The following is a 12,839-nucleotide window of genomic DNA, read 5'->3' as shown; positions in this document are numbered from 1 at the left end:
GGATTATCTGTGCATAGGCTATAAAAGTGTACCTTATAATATGCATGATTTTTATTGCTTAATCTTCTTAATGATATAAAATTTTCTTTCCTGTTGTTATTAACATTGTGCATTGCTTTTTGTTTCAGGCAAATATACCGAGGGAGGAAAAAAACCAGAAACACATTGTCCTCAAGGATCAAATTAACTTAATTCGCAGACTTAAAGGCACAAAAGTTATCATTTATCATTTTGATAGAACTTAAGAGTTCAAATTGTAACTTTTTAAAGTTTTGTGATTCCCTATTTTCTATACCATTTATGAGTACACCATATGAGTATCATAATGGCACTCTTACTTATTACTCACATTGTCTGCAAGACTTGGAATACTAAGTTTAAAATTTAATTTGGTTCAAAAACATGTGCACACATCCAGCTGAATAAATGAAGTACACAAATCTCTATGTAATAATTTTCCACAGTGCTTTAAATTTTATGGTTCATCTTAGGAAAAAAATATTTCTGGATTATTTTTAAATCTTAGTTCTAAACCATAAATGTGACAAATCTCTCTAGGTGGACTTGGATTCTTGAGCACAATCAACGTGGGTGTGAATCCTAACTTGCCGCCTATAAGCTATATGATCAAAGATAAGTTATTCAACCATTCAAAGCTCCTATTTCCTAATTTGCAAAATGTGTTAATAACTGTACCTACTTCCTAGAATTTTTCTGAGGATTAAACAGGATTATGTATGTATGGTACAGCAAAATGTGAGTTTCTGTAATATAAATAATATCATATACAACTAGAAAATAAGGAAAATATATCAGTGTTATCACAAAAATCATTTGGGTTCAAATGTATTTTTCCCTGGGCCTGTTTATTTTTGAGTCACCAAGTAACAGCAGCTTAACACAAAATACACAAAGTCAGCTAAACACAATAGAGCCAAGGAAGAGTGTAAGTGAATTAAAAAATAATCGAATGCTTTCAAAGTTGTATTATTCAATAAGCAAGTTATATAAATAATCAATAACCTCATGTCTGTGCGACTTCTTCATAGCCTTGAGGAAATGAATGAACACATCACAGCCACCACTTCAACCAGTGACATAATATGCTACAAAGGAACTGAGTCAATCAGACCACAAGACTGATGTGAGCTGTTGGATACAAGACATGCATACAGAGCATTTCTAAAATTATAGGAATAACTGTGATAGTTTGTTTAAAACTGGTTTGATTACATGCTCTTATCTACTGTAGTTAATAATATTCTTTGGAAAGTGTTCAATTCTTTTTTAATCATCTTGTACACTAAAGTACACAGTATCCATCTATTTCCATATCACTTCTTGGCTCAGTTTGGCTACTCTGTCTTAGAAGTTCCTTCCTCATGATTCTTTCTCATCTTTGTTTCTGTTGCATATGTCTTCTTCATTCAACACTCAGCTCTTCCTTTCCATCAAATTACCTTCAACTTTTTTTTTTAGTGAAGTTCTGTATTTGCTGGAGTATTTATTTAAGTCATTGAAAATTTAACATGTTTTTGATTATGCTAGTATTTTTTGCAGGATCATTATTGCTTTTTATTAATGTTCTAGTAAGAAAGCTGCTTGGGTTTTAAGTTGTCTGTTCCAGGACTATTTCCCACAAAAATCTTGTTATTTTTAATGTGTAGGTTTTTAAGGAATATATCTCTATATCTATGTATACATAAGGTATATATATACAGATATATAAGGTATAGGTTTTTAAGGAATATACATATATATATTTTTAAGAGCATACATATATATTTAGCCAGTAGACTTTGCTTATTTTAAAATTCTGGAGAGACCAAAGTTTCATACAGATACAAGTACTGACACAAATGGAACAAAATTTAAATTTTATATCTTATAGGAACAAGATTTGAATTTTAATATAGCTATTATAGCAACAAATAATCACTGCATTTTACTACAGATATGGTTTAATACAGCTATTCAGCACAAAATTACTACCTATAATTTTCACTTTCCTTTAAATAACTGATACATAAACGATACTTACTGGCTGAAGCCTGAGGTTGCATGCGAGGTATTCCTCCATTTGGCACTTGAAAATTTGAGTCACTTCTGCTGCTTTTCACTGAGTCAACTTGTGTACTAGATGTTCGGGACAGGTTTGGAAGACTGCGTCTCAGTTTTTCTAACAACAGAATTTAATGAAAAAAAAAATCAAACCATTCTTTTAGTTGAAGAAAGAGTTAAAATATTAATTGGCATTCACAAATCAAATTATTTAAGCATTCAGCATATTTTAGAAGAGTTAACAGGAAGTACATGTCTTATAAAAATAAATAACTCAACCCAGGTTCTATAAATGGGTAGAAGAGAAGCTTTAAATGAACTATAAATTAATTAAATCAAAACCTACATACAGATCACTTCATGAGGACAAAGCAACACTAACATAATCAAGTATAATTCACTTTCTCCTTTGTGTATTGATTCACTAGTAATAAAATAGTAAACTGACCAAATTCTTGATCTACTTATCTGAAATACAAAACCTTGGTAAGAATTGTGTTACTTTCATATTGAAATATGAAGGACAATTGTTTTTCCAGAAACATTCTAATTACCTTCATTTTTGACACTGCTTGTCTGTAAATCTGTGGGATGACCTTGAAGTGAAAGGCGAGGTTGTTGTAAGCGGCTAATCATAGGCTGTGGGGACACTCTACTATATTCTATTCCCCGAGCAGGAGATCGTGAACGAGGTGAATTTCTGGGTGACTGCTTAGGTGATGGTCGAGGTGAATTGCGTGGTGATGGTGAAAACCTGTTAACAGCAGGGTATACTGCATGATGCATATTGTCATCTTCATCATCTAAACTTTGCGCATCAAGTTCCTGATCACTAAAAGTACCCCGTCTTGTAGAATTGCAAGATGAACCAGAACTGCGCCGAGATGTGGTGGCTGCATACTCCTGACGGAGACCTGACAATAATGAATGCGTTATTTCATTTCTTTAGGTATTTTAAACATTTAAATATTTTTGAAGTTTAAAAACAAAAGAGTATCATTGAGAAATTCAAACAGGGTATAAAGTATAAAGGAAAATTCCCTTTCCACTTGAATCATCTTAGATATCATCCCATATAATGATGCCTAAAACATTTAAAAGATTATTTTTAAACTGAATGAAATTCTATAAACTTTTGCCCAATCCAACATTTTCTTCTCAAATCTGAAATCTATAGTAGAGGGAGAAACCATAAACTTAAAAATATTTCTACTCCTGGGGCGCCTGGGTGGCTCAGTCGTTAAGCGTCTGCCTTCGGCTCAGGTCATGATCCCAGGGTCCTGGGATCGAGCCCCGCATCGGGCTCCCTGCTCCGCGGGAAGCCTGCTTCTCCCTCTCCCACTCTCCCTGCTTGTGTTCCCTCTCTCGCTGTGTCTCTCTCTGTCAAATAAATAAATAAAATCTTTAAAAAAAAAAAAAAATATTTCTACTCCTAAAGACAATAATCGAAATTTGAGATCAACATTTAAGAAATATTGAGGGAAAACAATTACTGTGCAACCAACGAAAGAATACACCAGTGGATAAATAAACTCCCTGAATACTAATTTCTTCAAACTGATGTTATCGATGAAGGAAACTTCTATCCTACCCTCAGGAATTCAATATTTGGGCATGAAGGAATTTCAGTTGCTTCATCCAAGAGACTTCAGTAAAACAAGCTTAAATTCTAAGCCATCAAGTACAAATTTTCAAAGGAGTCCCCTATGTATCTTGACACCTCCAGAAACACCCAAGGAACCTTAGGCCCTTCAAACAGTATAAAAACTTCTGGAACAAAAACAAAAACAAATGATATATATTCAGTGAAGAAAAAATTAATATTCAAGAAAAGTACAGAATTTAGCTAATATTTTGAGCAAGTCCTGCTAACTATGGACAATCTAGTTTAAAAGATCTCTACTACTGGGTGCCTGGGTGTCTTAGTCGCTAAGCATCTGCCTTTGGCTCAGGTCATGGTCAAAGGGTCCTGGCACTGAGCCCCGCATCAGGCTCCCTGCTCCACGGGAAGCCTGCTTCTCCCTCTTCCGCTCCCCCTGCTTGTGTTCCCTCTCTTGCTGTGTCTCTGTCAAATAAATAAATAAAATCTTTAAAAAAAAAAAAAAAAAGCTCTACTATTATGGAGTAGTATTCAAACTTTTAAGATGGGTACTCATACACAGAGAGTGCTATCGATATGGTACCCAAAGTAGTGGGTGATAATCACACTAGGGTATCTATAAAACTACGGATTCCTTGAGCCTATCTGGTCCTTCAGTCAAGTTACAAGTTTCACTAGTAACTGACAAGTTACATAGTGTCTCCTTCCAGCAAACACGGCATTAAAGTCACCTAACAAAAGACAGCGGACTGTTTTACAAAGAAAAACACCGATCCCAAAGCAGGCCCTCCAGTACTAGGGGGATCCTAAGGAAGCAACAATCTCTATAGGATTGTCTGTTTTTCATATTAAAAATAAGGGGCTTAACCAGGCAACAGCCAAAATCTATAATTCTACATTTCTGTTAAAAAACAAAAAAACCCCAAAAAAACTGAAGAAACGATACTTTAGAACAAATATCATTCACTTAAAAAAAAAACAGGCATTTTGAAGGAGGTATCAGACATACTTTTAGCATTTTTTTTTTTTTTTATTCACTAGAAAAAGAAATATTTGTGCATGTGGTTGGCTTAAAAAGAATGATTAAAGTAAGGCTAAGGGGAGCCTGGGTGGCTCAGTTGGCTAAGCGTCTGCCTTCGGCTCAGGTCATGATCCCAGGGTCCTGGGATTGAGCCCTCCATCGGGCTCCCCACTCAGTGGGGAGCCTGCTTCTCACTCTCCCTCGGCCCCTCCCCCTGCTTGTGGTGTCTCTCGGTCTCTCTCTCTAATAAACAAAAATAAAATCTTTTAAAAAAATAAAGTAAGGCTAAAATTTCTTTTACTTGTTACCAAAACACAGTATGAAAGTGACAGCAAATAGCTGGTTGAGTTTCTAACAAAATCCTGGGGTCTAAAAAGTCAGAGTTCAACGAAGAAATGAGAGAATTAACTCTAAGTTATAGTGAGGAAGCATTCTTTATTCTTTCACATCCCTGACAAAAACTAGTCCCTCACTAGCTGACAATACCACAGTCTCAATGAGGAGTTATACATAATTACAGAAGAAAAGGGTACCATATTATTAGTTTCTAGGGCTTAAGACAAAGCAAGCACCAAATCTTTCTATTTTTCTATGAGAAGTTGTGTAAAAACGGGAAATGAATCAGCAGAATAACATTCTGCAGTTTCTTAATAAATGTTATAGCTTAATAAAACTCCATATTTATATAAAAGGGCCTAAAGCAGAAAGTATTTCAACTAAATTATAGCAATGCTCCATTACCCTCAGCCAACTTCAACACTCTGAAACGTGCGCTTCAAGAATCTTTTCATTGTAAAGGTTAAGGGGGTCACTTTAGAGAGACTGCTTACTTCACAGTTAAGCTTGTGGTATCTTATGATAAAATGTATAGGCAAACCATAATACTTTACTAAATATATAAAACAATCCCGTCCTTTCTAAAAGCCTTTTAAAAATATGTACTATTATCATTATAATTAGGTGAGGGTACTTCACATGTTCAAGTTTTCCTGTTTCTTCAGGTTGAGAATCTTTTCATGACCTCCTGAGAATGACACTGTGATTTTTTTAGCCTGATTATTTTCACTTACTCTTTTCATTCCTCATCTTTATATACTCACATTTTGTGTGCTGAAATATTTTTTCAAATATTTTATACACAAATGTGAAAAGTGCAACTATATAAATAAGAATGAATTGTCATTTGCATTAAAAAGAAATGTATATGGATGCCTGGGTGGCTCAGTCAGTCAAGCGTTCGCCTTTGGCTCGGGTCGTGATCCCAGGGTCCTGGGATCGAGCCCCGCATCTCGGCCGGGAGCCTGCTTCTCCCTCTGCCTGCTCTGCCTGCTGCTCCCCCGCTTGTGCTCTCTCTCTCTGACAACTTTAAAAAAAAAAAAGGAAAGAAATGTATAGGCAATAATAATACTCTCACCACCATCTTATAATGAGAGCCAGGGCATCTATGAACCCTTAAAATAGTATGAAAAATTTTGTGCATATGTGCGTTTCGGGGATGGCAAGGGATATAATTTTTATTAGATTCTCAAAGGTATCTGTGACCTAAAAAGTTGCAAGGACCACTCTGAACCAAAGCAATATCATATGCTTTACCTCATTTAATGTCCTAATTCCAATTTTCTCATAAAGGTCTTTTTTTTGTAGTCTATACCATATATTCTGAGAGTGGTGATATATGCCCCGAAGGGGCGATAACTGGTTCTTGGGGTATGAAAAAATCTTAGATATCATAATAATTTGTGGTCTTCATTGTACATAAAGAGATGCAGGGTATATCTGTGATATTAAAATGTCATGGTGGGAGATGGTAGGCAAAAAAGGAAAAAAAATGTCTGAAAAGGTTCTTTGGGGGGGCTAATAATGGAAAAAGGTTGAGAAACACTGGTCTAGAATAAGAAAACACAAAGTAATAGAGTAGTAACTACTCTAGAGAGTTCCTGTGCAAAGTAACATGCAGGGTATGGTTACCAGTCATTGAAGTAGAGTATTACCTGCCTTTCTTTGCTCCTCACACAACAAGCTTTTCTATGTAAAATGAACTCTGAAAATAAGTTAATGAACAAGCAAGTCTATATGTTGAATAAGCCTCTGAAATTTTAACATTTCTATTACTATTCCACAACATCTTAAGACCTATTTAATAACCCCAACAAAATTATACCTCAACTAGACCTCAACTTTAACAATTAAAATACTTACTTTCTTCCTGCATCCGAGCTAGAATCTGTACATCAGTTACATCATTTAGCTTATAATTGGATCCAATTGAATCTTCATCTAATTCTGAAGCACTTAACTCACTGTCTATAGAGGACTGAGGGCTGAGTGGAGGATTTCTGTCTGATGAACTTTTCAAATTACCTTGAAAAAAAAAAAAAAAGATTTGAACTTTGGTGAAACAAAAACTGAATAAACATCTGTTCTAATTGATACTAAATCTTTGCTTCAGTTCACCATTATTCTGCCTTCTCTGTTTAAAAAATTCCCAAATATTGAAATTAAAAATTGATCTTATTAAAAATAAAGAGGAATGGGGTACCTGGCTGGCTGAGCGGTGAAATGTGTGACTCTTGATCTCAGAGCTGTAAATTTGAGCCCCATGTTGGGTGAAGAGATTACTTAAAAAAATCTTAGAAAAAAAAAAAGAATAAAGAAGACTCTAGGGACTCCTTCATATGTTATGACATAAAAACAAAACATTTTCATTTTAACTATAAATTATCTATCCTCTTATGAAACAATTAAACTTTTACCACAGTGCTTGGCAAGTAGGTGGTGTCCAATACATGTTAGAAGATTCCAGCTTTTATAAGATAGCCAGTTAAACTGCTCATAAACAGATGAATTTATGATGGGTTTTCTCCTCTCAAATTCAGTCATTAGCAAACACCATTATCTTTTTCCCTGAATAAAAGCATCTACTTTTCCTAAACAAGAAAACTATAATTTGAGGAAAATCAAGATTCTTTAGAGATTTAGGAACAAACCAAAAAAAGAACATAGGCTCATTTTTCCTACATTATGCCATGTTTACAAAATTCCTTTGTCAAACTAGTAATGGGGATCCAGAGAGTCCTCTGAAGTTTAGCAGTGAAGCACAAAGATGGAGTAAAGAAAATAACTAGATTAAAAGAAAGCATTTAATCACTCAAAACAAAAAGGGGGATAGAAGACAGGCCAGAGGAATAAAGGATATACATAACCAAGAGTCTAACTTATTTCTAAGGAAATGCTTTCATCAGATCATAAACTTCTGGTGAAGCATAAAATCCCAACACTGTCACTAATGTTTCTAATACAGATTTATCTGAAATGCTTGTTTCCCAGAATTCTTTACCATAAAAGTCAACTTTCACTGAGTGTTATATGTAACTGATGAATCCCTAAATTCTACACCTGAAACCAACTTTACCATATATGTTAACTAACTAGAATTTAAATAAAAACTTGAAAAGAAAGAGAAAAGTTAGCTCCAACGTGAAAGGAATATAAGAAAAGCAAAATAGTTAATGTTTATATTATCAAGAAGAACACAGTACATATGATAGGAAAAGTAATACAAGGTCAGGCTCAAATAGTGCCCAAATAAAATTCTTTATATTAAACAAATATTTTTTGGTATACAGTCATGGGTGAAATAAATAGTGAGTAACAACTTATGTACAAAGCAAACAGCAGGGTCAAAAAAATCATTAGACTAGGGAATACACAGGTCAAAAATTTGAGGTGGTTAACAATAACCTTAATTTTTAAGGAAGGTATAATAATTAGCCATAAAGATAGCAGCAGTAAGAGTTAACCAGTGAGTGAATTCTGAAGAACAGTAAGTTACAGAGTAACATCTCAGTCAGAACCACAGCAAACATTCTTTCTCTGAGTTACAGCAGTCTATCCCTCCCCTATTATTTAGGGCTCCGCACTGTCGGCACATTCACATATGGCCTTATGTTATTAGTTAAGTGCAATATCAAAGCTTATTAAATGAAGCTTAAATTGTTTAACAAAATAAGTGAAAATAAGAGCTCTTATTTTTAGGGATGCCTAGGTGGCTCAGTTGGTTAAGTGGCTGTCTTCAGTTCAGGTCATGATTCCAGGGTCTTGGGACAGAGGCCCGCATCAGGCTCCTTGCTCAGTGGGGAGCCTGCTTCTCCCCCTGCTTCTACCCCTTCCCCCTGCTCGTGTGCTCTGACAAATAAATAAAATCCTTAAAAAAAATAAATAAAAGGAAAATGCTATTTTAAAAAAAGAACTCTTATTTTTAGCTTGTACAACCCAATCAAGCTATTCAGCAAGCATCTATTGGTTAAAAGAATCAAAAGCTTGTTAATCTAATCAAGCAATATATACAAACTTTTAAGTACATGCTTAAGAAAACTTTATGGAGGTAACCTGGTTTATCTGTATCCCTGGTGCCTAGAATGGCACCTGGTGCTCCTCACTGATATTTTCTCTAACCACTTAAAAGTTTCATAAATAAAAGAACTTGAACAACTGATGATTACATATTTTTTTGAGGTAGGGCAGTAAATTCCTTAATTATTCCATTTCATTTTCTCCTTACCTGAATTTCCAGGAAGTATTAGCTGTTTGACTATAGGAGGTCGCACTGGGGTTGAGGATGGAGAATTGAAACCACTGCTGTATGGGCTACTTGCATTCGGACTGTAAGGACTTGCGTAACTCATGGAGTTGAAAGGATTATTATATAAATTCTGCCTCTTGAGAGCTGTGTTAATGAGAAGGGGAGAAATCAAATTTAATAACCGAGAAAAGTTCACATTTTACGTAAAAGTTTTTCTTATTGGGAAATTCATTAAGTCATTATCTCAATTTAAATACAGAAATATTCTTACAGTAGCAGGAGAAAATACATATAATACATATTAAGAACTCCAACAATATATTTCCATTATCTTCAATTGTGCTATGCAAATAAAACAGTAGCCACACCAAACAACATAAATAATATCACAAGAAGAATATCTTCTCAACAAATTATTAACCATTAAATTAATTTACTTCTATCTTGTTGGAAAGTTTGTTCCAACTGTATCAACCCTGAATAGCCTTAAAAAATAAAATGAATGAAAAGGTATATTTGTGTTTTCTCATTTTTCTATAACAAACACGTATTGCAAAGAAAAAGGAAAAAAAAAAACCCCTATAAAATGAGATCTAAAAACAGTCTTTCCAGGGGCGCCTGGGTGGCTCAATCAGTTAAGCGTCTGCCTTTGGCTCAGGTCATGATCCCAGAGTCCTGGGATAGAGTCCCACGTTGGACTCCTTGATCAGTGGGGAGCCTGCTTCTCCCTCTCCTGCTCTCCCTGCTTGTGCTCCCTCCCTCTCTCTCTCTCTGACAAATAAAAATCTTTAAAAAAATTTTAAAAATAGATAAAAATAAAAACAGTCTTTCCAAAGTTTGGATTTTTGAAAAAAATAAAGCAATATTGACTACTTAGGCCAGATTAAGGTCAAACGTGTGAGAATTCTCTTTTTAAAAAGAAAAAAGCCTCCCCCCCCGAACCCCAGTTTTCTGACCCAAGGGGAATACTTCTGCCAAAAGAGGAAAGAAAAATTTATGCTATGCGTATAAAATTATAGAAACAGTACAAAAGTAGAACTAAGATATTGAGTGCAATTATATACATGAAAAATTAATACTTAAAATAGTATTTCTTTATTCTATTCTAAAATCCATAGCTTATTCAATATTTCAGACCATTGGCAAAGCAATATGTAGAACGTATAGACAAATGTGACATGGCACTATTTTTCAAGAAGCTTACAACCAAGTAGTGCAGGCAGGAAAAAAACAATGACTTCAGGGCAAAACTAAATGAGTACTATCATAAAGGTGCAAAGAGCTGTGGAACTTCTGAGATAAGAGTAATTCCTTACAATTGAGAGAAACTGGGTAAGGCTTTTTGGAATGAAGCACTGGAGCAGTCTTGAGAGGATGAGCAGCAGTTTGACAGACCACTGAAAATGAGCAAAGTGTGTGCTTTCATCCGTGTTTGTGATAGGAACAAAAGCAGTGCCTTGAAAATACACAGTATACTCAGGAAGAAAGAGTGAGTAATATAGAAAAGTAAAACACATAGCTGAGGGACAAAACAGGAAAACATGGCTGGCTAGGTCATGGAAGTCCTGGAAACTATGCTCAGGAGAATGAACTTTATTCATATCCGTGAATTTTGAGCAAGAGTAATATGATCCAAACAGTTTAAGAAGAAAACTGATGGGGGCGCCTGGGTGGCTCAGTCGTTAAGTGTCTGCCTTCGGCTCAGGTTATGATCCCAGGGTCCTGGGATCGAGCCCCGCATTGGCTCCCTGCTCTGCGGGAAGCCTGCTTCTCCCTCTCCCACTCCCCTTGCTGGTGTTCCCTCTCTCGCTGTGTCTCTCTCTGTCAAATAAATAAAATCTTTAAAAAAAAAAAAAGAAGAAGAAAACTGATGGACATTTTTATGTTGAATAATTAGACTGAACTACGCAGTAGAGGAGACAAATATAAAAAAGGAAAAAAAAAGAATCAGTATTAAAAACTAGAAGGATTACTAAAGGAAACAAAATAAGATGACTCTAAAGTTTCTGGTTTACCTACTGGGCAGAGTAGTGCTTTAGAGAGAAGGAACATGTGTTTTCTGTTTAGTTTTTCTGTTTAGTTGGATGGTGTAGTTTAAGTTGGACAATGTGGTTTTGTCCATATTCACCATGAGACAAGATGCCACACTTTAAACATATTTAGTATGTAGTATGTGGCAGGATCTCAGAAATACCAACCTGAGCAGAAATTGGGGTGCTAATTTCTTCCCCTTTACTCTTTGATCTCCTTTTAAGCTTATTCTCTTGTACTTGGTTATTTGTTTAATCCCTAGCATTTCAAGTCCTCAGCCCTTTTATCTTCTCACTCTATATCATATTCCTTCTCCTAAAAAATCTCATTCATGGGCGCCTGGGTGGCTCAGTTGGTTAAGCGACTGCCTTCGGCTCAGGTCATGATCCTGGAGTCCCGGGATCGAGTCCCGCATCGGGCTCCCTGCTCAGCAGGGAATCTGCTTCTCCCTCTGACCCTCCCCCCTCTCATGTGCTCTCTCTCTCTCTCTCAAATAAATAAAATCTTTAAAAAAAAAAATCTCATTCATACCCATGACATCAGTTATTATCTGTATTCCAAAAACTCCCCATTATTTGTATCTCCAGTCCTAAGTTTTCCTGGACTTCAGTCCCATGTGTGCTGCCTATTTAATGTCTCCCCTATAGGTATGGCATGTGTACCTCAGAGTCAACATTTCTAAATTCAAACTCAGGATTTTCCCACTAACACTGAATTCTCTTCCTGGGTTTATTATCTCAGAATGATTAATAACATTCATCCTGTCACACAAGCTGGAAACCTAGATCATTGTTGATACTTCTCCCTCAAATCTGGTTCGTTCATTTTTCCTTCCACATCTTTTCATCTCCACTACCATCAACACACACTGCTCAGCTGTCATTATCAACCCCCCTCAAAAGCATACTACATTCATTCACTTTTGGCCCTTTCCAATCTACTTTCCATACTACAGCTAAGCAAGACCTTAACCAAAATGCAAATCTGATCACGTCTTCCTGCCCATACACACCACACCCTTGAATAAAACCCTCCAATATCTTTCTATTGCTTTTAGAATGAAGTCCAAAACCTTTAACATAATCTATAAGGCCTTGCAAAGTCTGTCTCCTACATATCTTTCTGGCCATACCTCACATCTCTCCCTTCCTTAGTCTTCTCCAGCCACCACCCTGGCTTGTTCCAGGTCCTCAAGTGTGGGCCATACTCCACCCACATGCTCCCACAGGCCTCCCACAGAGCCTTTGCACATGCTATCTTCTCTACTTGGAATACGTTACTCCCTCTTCCACCTTCCCCCTTAAATCACTCACATTTTTCTGAATCTTTAGGACTCAGGTCAAACATTGCTTCCTGAGGTAAAATTCCTATTTCTCAAAGCTCAAAGCACTAGGTACCATTCTTTCATTACATATCACCAGTTATAAAAATTATTTTGTATTAGTACATTTCCCCTAGTAAATGACCAACTCCATGAGTTCAGGTACAGTGTTAGTGTTTCCTCATCATGTATCCTCTACCCTTTCCCCAAAGTCTGATACATA

At 35.8% G+C, this 12,839-nt stretch overlaps 1 protein-coding gene across 4 annotated transcripts in view; it reads right to left on the bottom strand.

Moving 5' to 3' along the window:
• The window catches only part of SLAIN2 (SLAIN motif family member 2), an 82,833-nt gene that overhangs the window by 29,784 nt on the left and 40,210 nt on the right, over positions 1-12,839 (bottom strand). For all 4 annotated transcript variants that reach the window (XM_032400317.1, XM_032400318.1, XM_032400319.1 and 1 more), the window contains exons 3-6: positions 9,244-9,408; positions 6,882-7,043; positions 2,616-2,975; positions 2,042-2,179 (exon numbers count right to left, since the gene is read on the bottom strand). In XM_032400317.1, the coding sequence (XP_032256208.1) occupies positions 2,042-2,179; positions 2,616-2,975; positions 6,882-7,043; positions 9,244-9,408 (825 nt within the window). The remainder of the gene's footprint in view (positions 1-2,041; positions 2,180-2,615; positions 2,976-6,881; positions 7,044-9,243; positions 9,409-12,839) is intronic.

This window comes from Phoca vitulina, unplaced genomic scaffold (genome assembly GCF_004348235.1).
Source record: "Phoca vitulina isolate PV1807 unplaced genomic scaffold, GSC_HSeal_1.0 scaffold3, whole genome shotgun sequence".
Taxonomy (NCBI): domain Eukaryota; kingdom Metazoa; phylum Chordata; class Mammalia; order Carnivora; family Phocidae; genus Phoca; species Phoca vitulina.
The sequence above is the reverse complement of the archived record's forward strand: the minus strand, read 5'-3'. Positions and strand labels throughout refer to the sequence as shown.